We start from the raw sequence: 20,110 nt of genomic DNA, 5'->3' as shown, positions 1-20,110 counted from the left end.
TGATCCGTTCGATTCCGCCTTCCCCACCTCTATTGTGTTCGTCCTTTATATGTGTTCCTATCCCTTTTCCTTATATCTGTTTCTGTATATATGAGTATTTATTCGCCGTTTGGCGGGATTTCGTGTTTGAATGTGTATATATATATATATATATATATATATATATATGCATATATTTATATAATATATGTCTATATAAATGGAATGTAGAAGCATTAAATGGTTTGAAAAAGAAGGAATACAAACAGGAGGTAGAGGATATCATGGAGGATGGTAAAGAGCTAAGTACCATCGAAGAAAAATGGGAAAGGATCAAGAAAGGGTTGTCTAATGCCGCAAAAGATACTATTGGAACCGTTAACCCTAAAAGGACTAGGAAACCATGGATCATGGATGAGATGATTACAAAGATGAATGAGCGGCGAAAATGGAAGAATGTAAATACAAAATTAGGCTAAATTAAGTAAAAAGAATTAAACAATTAATTGAGGCGGGCAACAAACAAAGCAAAAGAAGCATGGTGGAAGACGCAGTGCGAGGATATGGAAAGTCTGCAGAGCAAGGGTAAAATCGGTGCGCTGTACAGCAGAGGTAAATCTTTATCGGGAAGTAAGAAAGGAAGATCTATGCTAACAGTTAGAGATAGAGCGGGTAAGGTAATAATTGACACTGGAAAGATCCAAGAGAGATGAAAGAATAATATAGAAAAACTGAACAGTAAAGAACTTCGACCTACAAAGTTAGACATTGAAAAAGAATATGACGTAGAGAAAGATAGCTTAGGTCCAGGCATACTAGATGACAAGATAGAAAGGGCATTAAGGGAGATGAAGCTAAATAAGGCCGTGGGGGTAGATAACATTCCTGCGGAACTATTGAAATGTTTAGGAAAATGTGGGAGGAAGAGGCAATATGGGCTGATCCGTAGTATTAATGAGGAAGGAATGTGGCCGGAAGACTTTGTGAGATGAGTTTTAGTTCCTATTCCGAAAAAGGAAGAGACTACGTCATATGAGGACTACAGGACAATAAGTTTGATATCCCACGAAGCTAAAGTTGTTCTCAGGATCATAAACAAAAGGATATAGAGTACAGAAAATGACTATTTAGGGGATGATCAGTTTGGTTTTAGGAAGGAGAGAGGTACGCATGATGCCATTGCAGTAATAAGATTATTAATTGAGAGGAACATAGAACACAACCAGGAGGTATTTGTCTGCTTCGTAGATTTTGAAAAAGCATTTGATAGAGTGAATTGGGAGAAACTAATGAGTATTCTGCAGAAAATGGGAATAGATTGGAGGGAAATGAGGCTAATCCACAACCTGTACATGTCTCAGACTGCTCAGGTACGAATGGGGATTGGGGAGTCCGGATGTGCAGGGTTAGGAAGGGGTGTAGGGCAGGCTCGCCCATTATCACAGATGCTGTTCAACCTGTATGCAGAGGAAATGATTAAAGGGGCATGGGAAGAACTGGAGGTAGGAATGAAAGTGGGCGGGGGATTCGTAAAATCAGTTAGGTTTGCTGATGACCAAGCTTTAGTTTGTCAGTCAGCCAAGCGGCTGCAAGTATTGCTGAGTGAATTGGAAATTCATTGTGACAGGTATGGGATGAGAATCAATATTATTAAAACAAAGGTTATGCGATTTTCTAGAAAGAAAAAGGCTGAGCTAAACATTAAAATAGGAGGGCAAAAACTGGAGCAGGTAGAACAGTTTACGCATCTCGGTAGTGTTTTGGACCAACACGGTCAAAGTACGAGAGTCATCCGGAAAGTAGTACCCGTTCGTGCCGCATGAAGTGCTGACGACGCGAGTAGCCGCTGGACGAGGTCAGATAGCTTCAGTGGCTTGTCTGCCTTCTCTGAGCCAAGTTGCGTGACGCTAGCATTGCCTGTGTTGTTTCTGTGATTGTTTACAATGTTTAAAAAAATTGAGAACGCCGCCAGTTGTGAAGTGAGGGCAGTGATTAAATTCCTCAATGCAAGAAACGTTCGCCCATGTGATATTCATCGCCAATTAAAGGAGGTGTATGGAGACAATGTAATGGACGAGTCGTCTGTTCGGCGGTGGTGTCGCAACTTCAACATGGGGAGGGGGAACACACACGACGATGAGCGTTCGGAGAGACCGTCTGTCATTACAGACCAACTGGTGAGCTCAGTTGACGAATTCGTGAGGAACGATCGGCGCGTCACAATTGATGACATCTGTGAGCATTTTCCCAATGTTTCTCGAACAATTGTTCATGAAATTGTTAAACACCATCTGCATTATGCAAAAATTTGTGCAAGATGGGTCCCTCGCGTATCTCAATGAGCTGGCGGCGAAGGACTATGCAGCAGGAATACAGAAACTTGTCACACGTTATGACAAATGCCTTAATTTGCTTGGAGATTATGTTGAGAAGTAGTTTAAAGTATCCTCTTTCAAATAAAATTTTTTATGTTTGTTAATATTTACTTTTGTGTCTTTATTTCACGAACGGGTACTACTTTCCGGATGACCCTCGTAGTAGGGACGTAAGGAGAAGAATTGCGCTAGGCAAAGAGGCTTTCACAAGGAGTAGGGAGTTGATGACGGGGACTTTGAGTAAGGATGTTAAGAAAAGACTCGAAGAAACTTTGGTATGGAGAGTATCTATGTACGGCGCGGAAACGTGGTCATTGAAACAGGAGGATAGACGAGGATTGGAGGCTTTTGAAATGTGGGTGTGGAGAAGAATGGAGAAGGCAAAATGGACAGAGAAGAAAACAAATGAGGAAGCACTTGGTATGGTGGGCGAAGAGAGGGGTTTGTTGGGAGCAATCCTATGGAGGCAGGAAAAGTGGATGAAGGGGGTGTTGACCGGCAGTGGGATGTCGAAGACTGTAATAGAGGGGAGAATGTTAGGCAAACGAGGAAAGGGAAGGAACAGGATAGGGATGTTGGACGGGATGAAGGGAGGAAGAAAGTACTCAGAGATGAAGAGGGACCTGATATAGAGTAGGATGATGGATTTTTTGTTTTGTTAGGAATAATAAAATGTTTGTTTGGTAGTTGTGTCCATCCAAAAACCTACCTTAACCGGTAGATTACCTTAAAAAAAAATATATATATATATATATATATATATATATATATATATATATATATATATATATATATATATGTATGTATATATATATATATTTATATAGATTTATATATAAATTTAGTGGCGCACGGACGTTGGAAATGTTGGAAAAGTGTTTCGGCAACGATTCTCTAAAAAAAACGGTCGTTTACCAGTGGCACGAGCGGTTCAGAAGTGGTCGTGAGTCAATCGAAGATGATGAACGCAGTGGCAGACCATCGACATCGAAAGTCGGTGAAAAAATTGATAAAGTAAAAGAAATGTTGGTCAATAACCGCAAATTAACCATCAGAGAAATAGCGGAGGACTTGAACATTGCCTATGGATCCGCCCAAGACATTGTGGTTAATGATTTGGGTTTCCGTCGGGAAGCAGCAAAGTTGGTGCCGAAAGACCTCAATTTCATGCAAAAAAGAGACCGTGTTGACGTCGCAAAAGACATGATTTGCGAGGCTGAATCCGATCCCACATTCATCAAAAGGATCATTACTGGAGACGAGACGTGGGTTTATGAGTACGACACGCAATCCAGACATCAGGCAAGTGAATGGCGTTCACCAAATGAGCCGAGACCAAAAAAACCACGTCGTTTTCAGTCAAAAAAGAAGGCAATGCTGACGGTTTTCATGGATTACAACGGTGTAGTGCATCATGAATTTTTGCCAGAAGGCCAGACAGTAAACAAAGAGTATTATTTGGGCGTTATGAGACGTTTGCGTGAAGCAATTCGCCGAAAGAGACCAGAAATGTGGGCAGAAAACTCGTGGATTTTGCACCATGATAACGCACCGTCGCACAGTGCTATCATTATTCGTAATTTTTTGACGAAAAATGCAACAAATACCATCCAACAGCCACCGAATTCACCTGATTTGGCTCCCTGTGACTTCTTTCTGTTCAATCGAGTTAAAAAACCATTACGGGGAACGCGTTTTAGCAGCCGAGAGGAAGTAATGGAAAAATCGCAGGAAGCACTGATGGACATACCGAAAACCGAATATAAAAAATGTTTCGAGGATTGGATCAAGCGCTGGCATAAGTGTGTTGCAGTCGATGGGGATTACTTTGAAGGGGACAATGTAGATTTAGATGAATAAACTTGTATTTTTAATTTTCTGAATAAATTCCGGGAAATTTTTGATCAAGGTAGTATATATATATATATATATATATATATATATATATATATATATATATATATATATATATATATATATATATATATATAGTACAATACACAGTAACACACAATAAAGAAACACAAAAAAAGAGAACACTCACACGTATTTTCTTGATATTTCGACGGAAACAATCTGTCTTCCTCTGAAGATATAGAAGTAATGGTCATTACTTAAGTCATTTCTTCTATATCTTCAGAGGAAGACGGATTGTTTCCGTCGAAATATCAAGAAAGTACGTGTGAGTGTTATCTTTTTTTGTGTTTCTATATTGTGTGTTACTGTGTATTGGACTATTCGGCACTTCCGTGTTACGTCTACGAAAGCATATATATATATATATATATATATATATATATATATATATATATATATATATATATATATATATATATATATGAGATTCCCTTGATAATTTCCTTTCATGTCTATACTGTTCCCTCCTCAAACGAGGTTATCCCGAATCCCTCCTCAACAAAAGAATCCGAAAACATGCATACACCCCCAAACCTTCCTCCACCGCAGAACCCCACCTTCTTTCAATTTGCACCACATATTTCTGGGGTTTAAAATCTCTATGATCAATCCTAAAAGACCTCTACCCTATCCTAAAAAATCATAATTCCATTGCCAACCTTTTTCCCTAATGTCCCTCAGTTATTTTCAAACGCCCTACCAACCTATCAGATCTCCTCAAATCTACCAATTCACTCCTTAAATCCCCAACCCGTCCCAAATCCACTCCCACGCCATGCAATAATCCCAGATGCAAAACATGCCGTATTTTCAAAACCAAAATCCCATCCCTCTCCCACCCGCTTTTTAACTCTCTCCCACCAATTCCATCCTCTACTTGCACACCTAGCAATGTAGTGTACCTTCTGAAGTGCCAACTTTGCCCTGCCTATTATATTGGGCAGTGCACCACACCCCTCAATATCAGAATCAACAACCACCGAGCCTCATGCAAAAAATCTTCCTTAATTGATATGCTCCATATCCCCAAACACGCCTCCGAACACAGCACTCCCTTTGATAAATGCTATAGTGTATCCATCATAGCATCCCTCCCACCCTCTGATCCTCCACTGAAACTCAAGACATTAGAGCAATCGTTCATCTGGCTCTTGGAGTCCTGGAATTGGCCAGGAATCAATATTAGGCATTAAATACCCTGCTCCAAATATATTTTCATCCCGCTTCCACCCCCCATCACCTTTTACATTTTCCCCACCCTTCTAACGCTGCCCCTTCAAACCTGTCCCTTCGGAATTCTCTCCCCACCTTCCCCTTCCATCCATCGCTCCAGCCATCGTATTCCCTTCAGTTCTGTCCCTCTCTTCCTTGATAAAGGTGGTCACGACCACCGAAAATTTTAAAAATAGTAAGTCCCTTTTTTGTGTTTCTGTGTTTTTGTCTGTGTCCACTAGTGCTAAGTGTTATACATTATATATATATATATATAACAGAACAGGAACAGGATTTAGTAAAAACTCTGATGATGTTCCAATAGACTCTGAATCTTTTAATAACTACTTTATTTCTCAGATAGACATATTAAAGTAGTGAAAAAGTTCAATAATTCTAATTGTAAAGATATGTTTGGGCTTTCAAACAATTCAATCAAATCTGTAATTGACTGGTTAGCATACCCTCTTGCTATTGTCATCAACTCTTGTCTCCAGTCTGGTTATTTTCCTGATCAGTTGAAGTTTTCCAAGGTCATTCCTGTTCACAAACGTGGTGATATCAGTTCTCCAAACAATTATTGTCCTATTACAATTATTTATCCACTTGCAAAAATCATTGAATCAGTTGTATTTACCCAAATCCTGGACTATTTTGAATCTTTAAATCTATTTACACCGACTCAGTTTGGTTTCAGACCCAACAAATGTACAACTCAAGCTGTTGAATATGTTATGAAGCAAATCATTAAGGCTTTTGAAGGTAATCAATGTTTGGCTCTATTACTCTGTGACCTCTCTTTGGCTTTTGACTGTGTTAATCACACAATTCTCATAAATAAGTTGAAATATTATGGTTTTAAGGATACTGAACTAAAATTTATTTCTTCCTACTTATCTGATCGTAAGCAGTCAGTTTATGTAAATGTTAACAGTCAAAACCATTAAATATTAAAATGGTGTACCTCAGGACTCTGTGCTAGGACCTCTTTTATTTCTGGTCATGATTAATGACTTGTGCCCCAATATGATTACTGACTGTGTCCTCTATGCGGATGATACTACTTTTCTACATAGTTCCCCACATCATTCTGATGCGATGAATAGAGTTCCTATTATACTTAAAAAGGCAGTGGATTGGTTTTCTGCCAACAATCTCCATATGAATCCCGATAAAACTCAGCATCTTATATGTACTCTAAAATGTGCTACACCGGATACTGTCCCTGTGAAACTGCTGGGATTTTATATAGACTCCAAGTTAACATGGAGTACTCATATTCTATACATTAGGAAGAAGCTTGCCCGAGCCTTATTTCTGCTCAGGAAATTGAAATTATATGTTAGTAAGGACTACTTAATTAATGCCTACTATGCATTCTTTCACTCAAATATTACTTATGGCATTAGACTTTGGGGGCATGCATCTGATATTAAGCTAATCTTTGTGATGCAGAAAAAGGCAGTCCGTACCATATCCAATTCATGTCCACGTGAACACTGTAGACCTCTCTTTTTAAATTTAAAAATTATGACTGTCTACAATTTATATATATTCTATTCATCAGTTCATGTAAAAGAAAATACGAGTATGTACTCCACTAGGGCTGACGTTCACAGCCATAACACCAGAGCAAAGTCAAATATGGATTTTCCATACTGTTGCCTAGACAGGACTTACAAAGTTGAAGGTCTACATCTACATAATAATACCCCGCAAGCCGCCGCAAGGGCGTGTGGCGGGGGATCCGATCAAATCCCTACCCATCTACTACCCATCTAATGTCCATCAAATTGTTTAACATGCTTCCAAAATCTGTAAATTCAGCCCGCAATGTGGTGTTCCGCAGGGTGCTGCGTGATTGGCTTACCTCCAATCCTTTATCCTCAATAGGGGAGTATTATGAGCTCGACTTTACTAGCCTAAAACTATAAGGTCTAGCGTGAGTAGAATACTAGGTGTATGTATGCAAATATTTTCAAATAAGTATTTTATGTGATTGTATATTGTGCTGTATAATATGTTATCTATGAACAACTGTATGTTCCTAAATGATGACATCTGCCATATGTGAATATGATTATAAGATGAATAAAGTATATTATTATATATATATATATATATATATATATATATATATATATGTATATATATATATATATATATATATATAGGGCTATAGGGCTCAGGGCTATATATATATATATATATATATATATATATATATATATATATATATATATATATATATATATATATATATATATATAAATAGAAACACAGAGCACAACTAGTGGTATGCGGAAGTAACATTCCCCTCAATTTGCATACGTAGGTTTGGAGTCGTTACATTCATCCAGTGCGTTTCGAGAAGGAACAGTTATGAGACGTGTGAACTAGCATGTCGCACTGGCATTTTTACGAGTGGTAAACAATTTTGATATAGAGATTACAAGACGTCCAAAGTAGAGTTTAGGATGACTCTAAAATATCCTACCATCTCCAGAATTTGAGGCTTAGGGCTCAGGGTGGGGAATCAGTGCATTATCCACTATATCATTCTAATCTCCACTTTTTTTAACTTCTTGATGAATGGATTAATACTGATTTTTTCCAGTTTTGGTTGGTTTCAAGTTATTCTTGCTATTTTTTTATGGTAAACATAGCAAAGATCTGGGCAATTGAGTCATAGCAAAAATTTGAGGAAACAGGCGTATTTGTTTCTCAATGAAGTTTACCTTGTCATAACCAAAGACTTCAATGTTACTAATTGAAAGTGACTTATTTAATTATTCAAATGGCTTCTTTGCAAAAAATATTTTTTCCTTGCCTCAAAAAAAAAAACTTTTACAAGGAAAAATGAAGGGATATGAGGCTAGTTTGAAATTTTCGTGCAAAGTCAGAGAGATGGTATATTTGAAGTTACTCTCAGTAACAGATTTTTTTGTATAGCCCTTCCAATTTATTTTTTCTGTCCATTTGACCTTCAGCACTCATCACATCCAGCACCAGGTTGTAAAAGTTTCTGTTTTACTCTAGTCTGTTTTTCCAATGTTCCATACCTGATATTATGTTATAATTCTTTCTATGGACCAAAAGTATTCACTGCTGGGGCCCCTGAGAAGAGAAAATGAAATATATATTAGGCAGACGTTAGCTTCTACGAAACTAAATATATGTAGATCTCCATGTCCTTATATGAAAGATAAAAGTCATGATTACTAAATTGACAGCTATCCCCCATTTCACATAATCGTGGAAGGTCTTGAAACCTATCTACAGTGAATATGGGAGGTTCACTGCCTTTTCTGTCTGAGTTTATGATGTAATATTATCTCAGCTATTGGATAATCCTAGTAGTCCAGTGACCACTGTTCACAGAAGAATGTTGCAATAGTGAAATAATATTGGGAAGTAAATTCGAAAGATGTTGCATTTTATATGACGCTATATACACATATGAGAAATGAGGGGTGATACCAACTTTTAAGAAACAGTCCTGGATTTATAGTTTTGGTTTGGACCCCAATATTTTACCCAAAAGGGAATATGCATGCTGAAGAGAATTGAGGGAGGAACTACATAAGTATGTGGAATTGAAGAAGGATTTTTTCTTATGTCAAGCTTTGTATTGTTAGAAGTGGCAAAGAAATATTTCATTGTTCAGTCTTCATCCATCCCAATCCAAACTTAAACAGTAGATTAGTTTATAAGAATAATAATTTTATTTTAATATGTACATTGTTTCCACATAATGTCATTCCTGAGCATTACATCTTACTTAAAATCCCGATGTGATACATTTATTTGTAAATTTAAATAGCGATTCATAGTCATCAAAATCAGTCAAATCCTTCTAATGTGTGATTTCAAGATCAGTCAATAATCTCATATCAGGCTCTGTCTGCTCTTTAGTTTATTGACCATATAATGTTGTTTACATTTACTTGATATTTATTTTAGCTAAAAAGAGCATGCCTATTAAGAAAAACTTTAAACAAAATTAATTTATCAAATTCAATCTCAAGGTTTCTCAGATTTTGATGATTGGTATTAACAACCTATATTGGGTATGTCCTTCAGTTAAATTTTCTTTAATCATTGCCCTTTATTCCAATCACCATTTTCATGATGGTGCTAGGCGAGTCTGGTGCATTAACACGCCATTCTTTGCCTGGACAACTCAATATCAAACGTGACAGTAATACCAAACCACCTCCATTTAATTCTGGCAATCAAGGAGCAGCTGATGATGAAATAGGTATGTGGTCTTTAAATATACAATTGTTCCCAGCTCACCTTTGTGGAAGTCCATGTTTATTAAATGAAGAATACCATGTATCTTTCCACTGTCCTTTTATTCACGCACAACTAGTTTCAATGCCCAAGCGTCATCATCAGGTACAAATTAATCAAGTCGCATTCCATTTATATACCATTTATGAGGGAGGGGAGGGGTGGGTGAGGGAGGGGGGAGAAGGAGGGGAAAAAAGTGGTGCTGGGATGAGCATTTATTGGGAGGGGGGAGAGGGGTGTTAATCATCAGGAAAGGTGATTGGTTGGTTTACAGTGGGGTGGGGGGTTTGTTGGGTCTTTCTGTGAAGGAAACGGGTACTTTCAGGATTGGAGAGAGGTATTCAAACAATAAATCGCTAACCAAATGACCCGTTTTTAAATTATTTCTGATTTCGAGCTCTTCCCACTTGTCCATCCTCATTCCTTTTCCATCTGGTGTAAGAGTTCTGGGTTGAAATCACTCCCATGATTTTCTTCCCATAGATGCTTGGCGAAGTGTGATTGCTTGAGGTCACAGTATCTAAAACAGCGTTTGTGTTCCTCTGCCTGTTTTTAATAATCTCCCCATTTGACCACTATATATGTATATATGTATACATATATATATATATATATATATATATATATATATATATATATATATATATATATATATATATATATATATATATATATATATATATATATAGTACATACACAGTAACACACAATATAGAAACACAAAAAAGGAGAACACTCACACGTATTTTCTTGATATTTCGACGGAAACAATCCGTCTTCCTCTGAAGATATAGAAGTAATGACTGCATTACTTCTATATCTTCAGGGGAAGACGGATTGTTTCTTATTGTGTATTGTACTATATATACACACATATATATATATATATATATATATATATATATATATATATATATATATATATATATATATATATATATATATATATATATATATATATATATATATATATATATATATATATGTATACATATATACATATATAGTGGTCAAATGGGGAGATTATTAAAAACAGGCAGAAGAACACAAACGCTGTTTTAGATACTGTGACCTCAAGCAATCACACTTCGCCAAGCATCTATGGGAAGAAAATCATGGGAGTGATTTCAACCCAGAACTCTTACACCAGATGGAAAAGGAATGAGGATGGACAAGTGGGAAGAGCTCGAAATCAGAAATAATTTAAAAACGGGTCATTTGGTTAGCGATTTATTGTTTGAATACCTCTCTCCAATCCTGGAAGTACCCGTTTCCTTCACAGAAAGACCCAACAAACCCCCCACCCCACTGTAAACCAACCAATCACCTTTCCTGATGATTAACACCCCTCTCCCCCCTCCCAATAAATGCTCATCCCAGCACCACTTTTTTCCCCTCCTTCTCCCCCCTCCCTCACCCACCCCTCCCCTCCCTCATAAATGGTATATAAATGGAATGCGACTTGATTAATTTGTACCTGATGATGACGCTTGGGCATTGAAACTAGTTGTGCGTGAATAAAAGGACAGTGGAAAGATACATGGTATTCCTCATTTAGTAAATGTGGTTCTTTCTTTTTCAAGTGAAGAGTCAGTAAGCATATCTGTCTTAAGGATACACCACTTTTTGAGAGGTTATTCTCAACTCTGAAGTGTTTCTAAATTGACCCCAGAATCTTAGCTAATGGTAATATTGGAGGACTTAAAATCTACCCTTCTAATTATGAGGATTTCTAGTCAACTATTACTTCCAATCTTTTGAGACATTAGGTAACTTGTATTTAGGGACTCTTTTGAATTATCAAAAACTATTACCTATGACAAGAAAATTTAAAATTCAATGTTTTCTATCATTAATAAGGCATTACAAATGATAGAACCAACCTTGATTCATGATTGATAATTCAATCGAAAAGCTAGGAATATAGTTATGAAAAAAGTTGCTACTAAACTTAGCATATTTAAAAATGATAAGAAATATATTTGTAATGTAACATTCAAGCAAGTTTTTAAGTACTATATTTCTTTGAAAGTAGCCCTTCTCTCTCTGAAACCTGATGAAAACATTTTGGGAAAAAGTTTGAGGCCCAAAACAGGCCATACATTTAATATTTGAATTAGGCAAGCAGTTTTTCAATCTGCTTGTGCTTCAGGGATGTAGGATCACAGAAATACATAGACATAAAATTTAATGATTTTTATTTCGAAATACATAAATTAAAGCATAAGATTTAGAAAAATGTGTTTCTTAAACAATTTGTAATGGTTGATTGTATGAATAATTATCATTTCCATTTGAAAAAATAATATCTACATTTTAAGTATACAGGTATAAACGCATGATATTTTAAAAATTGATTGAGTGAAATACTTGATTGAAAATCCTTAAGGAATCACGACCTGAAATGAAGTAATCTTGAAACTTTCGATGGCTTTTAAAAAACTTTTCTCAAAACCCTAAAATAATGCTCGGGAAATCTATATGAATCACAAAAATCAATATAAATGAGGAGGGCATCTTTCAAGTATCAGTGAATTGTTTGATAAAGAAATATCAAACATAAAATGATAGTAATATTACTGTTGTATTTGGCTTTTTAAAATATCAGTTCATACTCCTTCATGCACATATAAACATACTTCTCCAGAATGAATTAAAACAATTGAGTAAGTGCAACCTATGTACCAAGAAATCATCTACAAAACATTGAAGCTAGGTACCTATGATGTTATTACTGTTGATTGCATATTTTTTCAGCATGAATACAATCGCCCCATTTTGATTTCTAGTATTATTTGTGACCAAAAAGAGGAGAATAGCATCTGAGCCTTAGAATATCATGAAATACTGACATTTATAAAGAGTTGACATTTAATTTTCAGGTCACATGCTTCCAATAATATGCTTAATAGAGCTTCCAATAATGTCCTGTTTTGACTAATACATCACACTATTGTGCATGGCATACAAAGCAATTGGTTATTTCATTCAGCTTTCATCCAGTAAGTGCATGCAAAACATTATAAATAAATATGCATGCAATGTAATATTTCAAGGTGCAATTTTTTTAATATTTCCTTGCAACTGCTTTTTCTTTATGAAGTTGATGGAGTTCCATGTGGTCGGATTGCACCTAGACCAACCCTCCTGATTTCCCATGGCAAGCCAACTGAAAGGGGAGATTGGCCATGGCATGCTGCCATTTATAAATCAGAGAAGAATGATTTAATATACATATGTGGTGGATCTATAATTAGGAAGAGGATGATCTTAACTGGTAACTGAATAAAATGAATCTGAATAGTTCTTCTAGCTTATAAATAATTAACTCCATGCTAAATTTTTCTGAAGGACAAATATAATAACAATTCATTCAACCATTAAAAAAATATAATGCAAAAAGTATTCTATAAGTTTTCTACTGCTTGTCTATTTTATGCACTTCATAGGAGTAGAATGAAGAAAAAGCTTATCTATGGTAAGAAAATCTTTTAATTTATCGCAAAGTGCATTTATCATACAGCAAAGTCATCAAGTTGTGAACCAGCGCGTTTGGTGAACCAAGGACTCAATACTATAATTGGGACTCCAATTTAACCAGGAGCTTATTTGTGTTGTCGCCTATTCATAATATATTTGATGCTGATGTTAAGTATTAAGAATTTTCAGCTTTTTTAAATTACATTTTAGGTGTGTGCAAATATGCGCGATACAAATCTGAATTTGATTTTCATGATTATTATATTTTGGAATCCACCAAGATGGGTTATTTCCTAATTAATGTATTCCTCTTTATGAGAAAATGTGAGGGAATGAATAAATGGCTTACACACTTAACATTTTATCACATAATTGTAATTTATGTAAAATATTTCCATTTTTTTCTTAATGTTTGTTTTGGAATATATGACTCCCTCCATGCTTAAAATAATCTGGTAACTACTTTAAAAACCTCCCTTGACTGTTGGCATTTTTATTTCTATGTAATTTGAATTAAAGCTTACCTATGCACTGGAGGAGGAAATCACATTATGAAAAATTCATGGTGCTGTAGCTACAATATTGAACAACGGCTCAGTGGAGCAAGATGTTAATATGTACAGTAGAGACCTGAGAGGCCTAATCTCAAAACTGCCCCAGGATCTGTGGTTGGAGGTGAGGAGAGTCGCAAGAATTCAACCAACAGAGGAAAATGTGTGAGGGTGTCATGCTAGATAGTGTGTACACTTTTGCTGCAAGACCTAACCAAAACAGAATTGGACATAGTCTTTGATATTCATCTTCCCCTCCATTATAGTCTCTCACATGTGGCTAAATATCTCAGAAAAAAAATTAGTCAACTCAATTCTTGTGTTAGTAATGTTTTCAATGAGCTATGGAGCAATGGCTGATGAACAATGGCAGTTGGGGGTTTTCACCATGGAGAGAGCTCGACCAGCCTTTTCTCTTCTTTTCTAATCTGCTATGTATTTTGTCTATGTTTATTTCATATGACAATTGCACATATAGTGTAGAGGATGCTAATACGTGAAATTTCAAAGCAAAAGAATTTGGCCAACGGAGGTGAGCCACCAAAGATTGAATTGATTAAGGTATCATGAGGACCTTTGTAATTTACAAAGAAAAATCAGTGTTAACCAATGCATAATTTGATTTGGAATATTAACAAGAAAGGTGTGAAAAAATGAAGATCTGCATGATGTAATTTTTGCTACATAAATGGAGGTGTAAGTAGATTAATGCTTGGTGAAAATATGACTTATATTAAGGTGAAAATGTGATGGTGAGGCTAGGCTCTTATTTACAATACCATGCCCGGCTTTAGTTTTTCTTTCCTGAAATAATACTAATCATCCAACCACTATGCAACCCTTTTTTATGTTTAAAAGTTAAGATTATTGTAGCATGATTGAGAATTGAATAGTTGGTGACTTTAAAATAAATCCTGCTGAAAATTTTTATTGCAACAGGGTTTCCCCTTTTCACAATGATATCTCCAAGACAAATTTATTGTTTCCTTACAATATGTAATTAGAATCCATTGTGGAAAGTTTATTTGACATGCAAACCCCAGCTTGCTACTAAGGCTACATACTTTCTCCCATTTTAATGAGAGATTTCTTGCAACTTGCTATTACATCAGGGTTTAAAAATTTTTAGATTCAAAGTATGTGATTGCTGAATTCTCATAAAGGAAAACCAAAATGGTTATTAAGAGAAATATTTATGTTTTTCTAGAATGCAGTATATCGTTTATGGGGTACCCAATATTCCAATGTGAGAAAGGCAGTTATCTTTTAGTTTAAACTAAATAGTAATTCCATAACCACAATTTATTCTAAAAGGTATGCATATATTCACTTGATTTTTACTATATTGTTTCAGATCATGATATTAAATAGAATAAATGACTAAGGGATAGTTACTACAGGGATTAATAGGGTGGCCTTATTTTTATGATTTACTCATTTTGTGCATCAATATTCATATATCATGGGCATAAATAAAATTCTTATGCAATATGAACCAGGTAGAGGAAAATTCAAAATAAATTTTATTGTTTTTTACAGCTGCCCATTGTGTCACTGAGGTTGTTGGAAGGATAACTAAAAGTGTAGCTACTGATTCACTTGTAGTTTTCCTTGGAAAGTATTATCTCAAAGGCTGGGAAGAAGGCATCCAAACAAAAGAGGTGTGTATGGTCGTGTTAACCTTATTCTGTGGAGACTTTATTGCTGCAAAAACATGTACTATAAGCCAAGAAAAACAAAATGGGACAAACTCTAAACAGTATTTAAGGTCATCATTGTACTTTAGCAAAAGTGATGCTTAACATTTTTTCGAGCTATCATCGGAAATTATGAGAATGTTGTGACGTAAATAGTAAATTTAGTGAAAACCTAATATATTTAAAATCAGTGGAATGGGCATATATGACTGGGGAAGTTACCCCCTTCCCCAACATTCACTGTCCGACTCCAAATATATTGCCGAGGACAGCTTACTTCAACATTGATTTGGATGTGGTGGTTAGATGGAATTGGAAGGGTTAAATTTTTTGGCATAGTCAGAAAGTTACTAATTGATTCTACAGTTGGCTTTAGATAGTTGACCATTTTTTACTCAAACAGCAGTTACCTTCCTTAAGTGATTTAAATTCTATCTAACCAATTAAGAAAAAGTATAATTAGTCCAATGAATGAGCGCGGTCAGCAGAGGAAGATATTCATCCCCAAGAATATCAGTAGATGCTGCGGTAGTCAGTTGAGATAACAGGAATTAGAAATGAGTTATAATATATGAGTACTCGGGTATAATGTGAGAAGCATTTCCATCAATTGTCAGGAGTGTATAGCCACCTCCAATCTGTACATACTGGTTACCATGTCATTAGCCACATTGCTGCCAGTTGCCCTCCTATAACCTGGGAGTGACTGAATTTCTTCTACTGTTTTAGGCTTCACTTCATGGAAGTATTTGATATTCATACTGAAAAGACTTTGTTCTTTTTCACAGATTTTTGTTATAAGGTATAAAACGTCTCATCAACTTGCAGCATCATCAGGTACAAATTTACTTAACAAACAGTTTGAGAATATATACGCTGAGGACAGAGTGGGGGGGCGGGGAGGGGAAGGAGGGCCTGAGAGGGGGGAGAGGGCCTAGTAACAAGCAATTGTTCTTGTCCCCCTCCCCACTCCTTTCTGAGAAACTAGCCTGGAATTGGTCTAACCAACCCACCAATGTACCTGATTGCCCCGACCCCTCTCAGGCCCTCCTTCCCCTCCCCGCCCCCCACTCTGTACTCGGAGTTTATATTCTCAAACTGTATGTTACGAATATTTGTACCTGATTAAAGCATGTAGCCATTCAAAAATCATTTTAATTTCCCAATTTGCTGAGAATTATTTAATAGTGGTAAGTTTTATGTTTATGAATAGTGAGATTACTATTAATAAATTATTTGGTACTTAATTAATTGTTCATAAAATAAAATTGTATTTAATTTATTATTTTTACAAACACCGGGGCAAAACACAATTAACATTAATCCTTGCTGATCATGAAATTTCTGGTCTAATAAAATTATATTTATTGATTTCATAGACAGTCAGTTCTTGTACATTAAATTAGTAAATTTCCTTTATTTACTTTTTTATTTACAGGTCGAGGAAATCCATGTAAATTCTGAATATAGTGCTACAAATTATAATGCTGACATTGCCATTTTGGTGCTGTCCACTCCTATGGATTTCACGGATTACGTTAGGCCAGTCTGCCTCTGGAATGGAAATCGACCTCACCTAAGTGAAATTGAAGGCCTTGATGGTGTGGTATGAATTATTAACATTGATTTACCAATTTTTCATTGAAAATATTGGAATATAATTTATGCTAAAATGATTGTATTTAAAACTTTTATCTCTAAAATCAGGAATGCAAAATTACACTGTAATCAAACTTGCTGATTGCTGTTCAAGAAATAGAGCACAGAGACACCATGTCCAGAGTTGATGAGGCACTTTATCTTATACTCTTACCATCCTATTTGAGGGAAGAACATCACCTTTCAGGGATATGAATGAAATAGACCCTAAGGAGTTGAATATGACCAAAAAAATTGAACTCCACCCTCTGACCACTAGAAAAATGCTCAACCCAATAGTTAGACATGCTTGATATAAATAAATTAATAAATAATTGTCAAATGAAATATTTGATACAATGGAATAATACCATAGGATAATTCCCAGACATTTTAAAATACAAAAGCATCCAAATATCAATAATTTTGGCCAACCCCTTTTTTCAGTATTAGGTAGGATAAGATGCCCTAACCCAAACTGTTCACTAGTAAGGGCATTTGTGAATGCACAATTCGGCTGGATTTGAAATTTTTGAAATTTTCCACTGCAATCTCATGAATCATCTCTCTGTTAATGACTAGGGTATCAGCAATTTGCTGAATGCTCAATCGACAGTCAACACGAAAAACTTTGCACACAAGATTCAGGTTTTAGTCGATTCTGGCCATTGTTGGGCGTCCAGAATGGGGTTCGTCCATGATCTTCTCTCGGCCCACCTTGAACACCTTGTGCCACTCCTGGAATTTTTTTTAAGGTAATCTACCGGTTAAGGTAGGTTTTTTGGATGGACAAAACTACCAAACAAACATTTAATTACTCCCAACAAAACACAAAATACATCATCCTACTCTATATCAGGTCCCTCTTCATCTCTGAGTACTTTCTTCCTCCCTTCATCCCGTCCAACATCCCTATCCTGCTCCTTCCCTTTCCTCTTTTGCCCAACATTCTACCCTCTATCACAGTCTTCAACATCCCACTGCCGGTCAACACCCCCTTCATCCACTTTTCCTGCTTCCATAGGATTTCTCCCAACAAACCCCTCTCTACGCCCACCAAACCAAGTACTTCCTTGTTTGTTTTCTCCTCTGTCCATTTCACCTTCTCCATTCTCCTCCACACCCACATTTCAAAAGCCTCCAATCTACGTCTATCCTCTTGCTTCAATGACCACGTTTCCACGCCGTACATAGCTACGCTCCATATCAAAGTTTTTACGAGTCTTTTCTTAGTATCCTTACTCAGCGTCCCTGTAATCAACTCCCTCCTCCTTGTGAAAGCCTCTTTGCCTAGCGCGATTCTTCTCCTTACGTCCTTACTACTTTGACCGTGTTGGTCCAAAACACTACCGAGATATGTAAACTGTTCTACCTGCTCTAGTTTTTGCCCTCCTATTTTAATGTTTAGCTTAGCCTTTTCCATTCTAGAAAATCGCATAATCTTTGTTTTATTAATATTGATTTTCATTCCATACCTGTAGCACTGAATTTCCAATTCACTAAGCAATGCCTGCAACCCCTTGGCTGACTGACAAACCAAAGCTTGGTCATCAGCAAACCTGACTGATTTCACGAATTCCCCGCCCACCTTCATTCCCACCTCCAGTTCTTCCCTTGCCTCTTTAATCATTTCCTCTGCATACAGGTTGAACAGCAATGGCGATAATGGGCAACCCTCCCTTACACCCCTTCCTAAGACTGCCCAACCGGACTCCCCGTTCCCCACTTGCACCTGAGCAGTCTGAGACATGAACAGGTTGTGGATTAGCCTCCTTTCCCTCCAATCTATTCCCATTTTCTGCAGAATACTCATTAGTTTCTCCCAATTCACTCTATCAAACGCTTTATCGAAATCTACGAAACAGGCAAATACCTCCTGGTTGTGTTCTATATTCCTCTCGATTAATAATCTCATTACTGCAATGGCCTCACGCGTACCTCTCCCCTTCCTAAACCCAAACTGGTCATCCCCTAAGTAATGACTTACCCTACTCTCTATCCTTTTGTTTATGATTCTAAGAACAACTTTAGCTGCGTGGGATATCAAACTTATTGTCCTATAGTCGTCACATGATGTAGCATTTACCTTCTTCGGAATTGGAACTAACACTGATTTCACAATGTCTTCCGGCCAGATTCCTGCTTCGTAGATACTACGAATCAGCCCATATAGCCTCTTCCTCCCACATTTGACTAAACATTTCAGTAGTTCCGCAGGAATGTTATCCACCCCCACGGCCTCATTTAGTTTCATCTCCCTTAATGCCCTTTCTATCTCATTGTCTAGTATCCCTGGACCTAAGCTATCTTTATCTACGTCATGTTCCTTTTCTATGTCTAACTTTGTCAGTCTACGCTCTTTACTATACAGTTCTTATATATATTCTGTCCATCTCTGTTGGATATTTCCTGCGTCAACTATTACCTTACCCGCCTTATCTCTAACTGTTAGCATAAATCTTCCTTTCTTACTTCCCGAAATAGATTTAACTTTGCTGTACAGCGCACCGATTTCACCCTTCCTCTGCAGACTTTCCATATGCTCGCACTCCGTCTTTCACCATGCTTCTTTTGCTTCATTTGTTGCCCACCTCATTTTATTGTTTAATTCTTTGCACTTCATTTTGCCTAACTCTCTATTTACATTCTTCCATTTTCTCCTCTCATCCATCTTTGTAATTATCTCATCCGTTTATCCATGGTTGCCTAGTCCTTTTAGTGTTAAAGGTTCCAATTGTGTCTTTTGCGGCTCTAGACAACCCTTGAAACTTTCCCACTTTTCTTCGATAGTACTTAGTTCGTTACCATCCTCCATGATATCCTCTACCACCTGTTTGTATTCCTTCCTTTTCAAGCCATTTAATGCTTCTACATTCCATTTTCTAACTCGCCACCCCTGCCTTTTCTTTTTGAAACGGACGCCACATTTCATAACAGCTAAATTGTAGTCAGAGTCCGAATCCGC

The 20,110-nt window shown here is 36.6% G+C and overlaps 1 protein-coding gene across 2 annotated transcripts in view; it reads left to right on the top strand.

Moving 5' to 3' along the window:
• LOC139689894 (serine protease gd-like) overlaps nt 1–20,110 on the top strand; it is a 51,243-nt gene that overhangs the window by 23,493 nt on the left and 7,640 nt on the right. For both annotated transcript variants that reach the window (XM_071587012.1, XM_071587011.1), the window contains 4 exons: nt 9,625–9,744; nt 12,883–13,056; nt 15,350–15,471; nt 16,946–17,113. In XM_071587012.1, coding sequence (XP_071443113.1) covers nt 9,625–9,744; nt 12,883–13,056; nt 15,350–15,471; nt 16,946–17,113 — 584 coding nt within the window. The remainder of the gene's footprint in view (nt 1–9,624; nt 9,745–12,882; nt 13,057–15,349; nt 15,472–16,945; nt 17,114–20,110) is intronic.

This window comes from Hetaerina americana, unplaced genomic scaffold, assembly GCF_022747635.1.
Source record: "Hetaerina americana unplaced genomic scaffold, ioHetAmer1.1.p SCAF_29, whole genome shotgun sequence".
Taxonomy (NCBI): Eukaryota; Metazoa; Arthropoda; class Insecta; order Odonata; family Calopterygidae; genus Hetaerina; species Hetaerina americana.
Note: the sequence above shows the minus strand (reverse complement) of the source record. Positions and strands in the feature narration are given on the sequence as shown.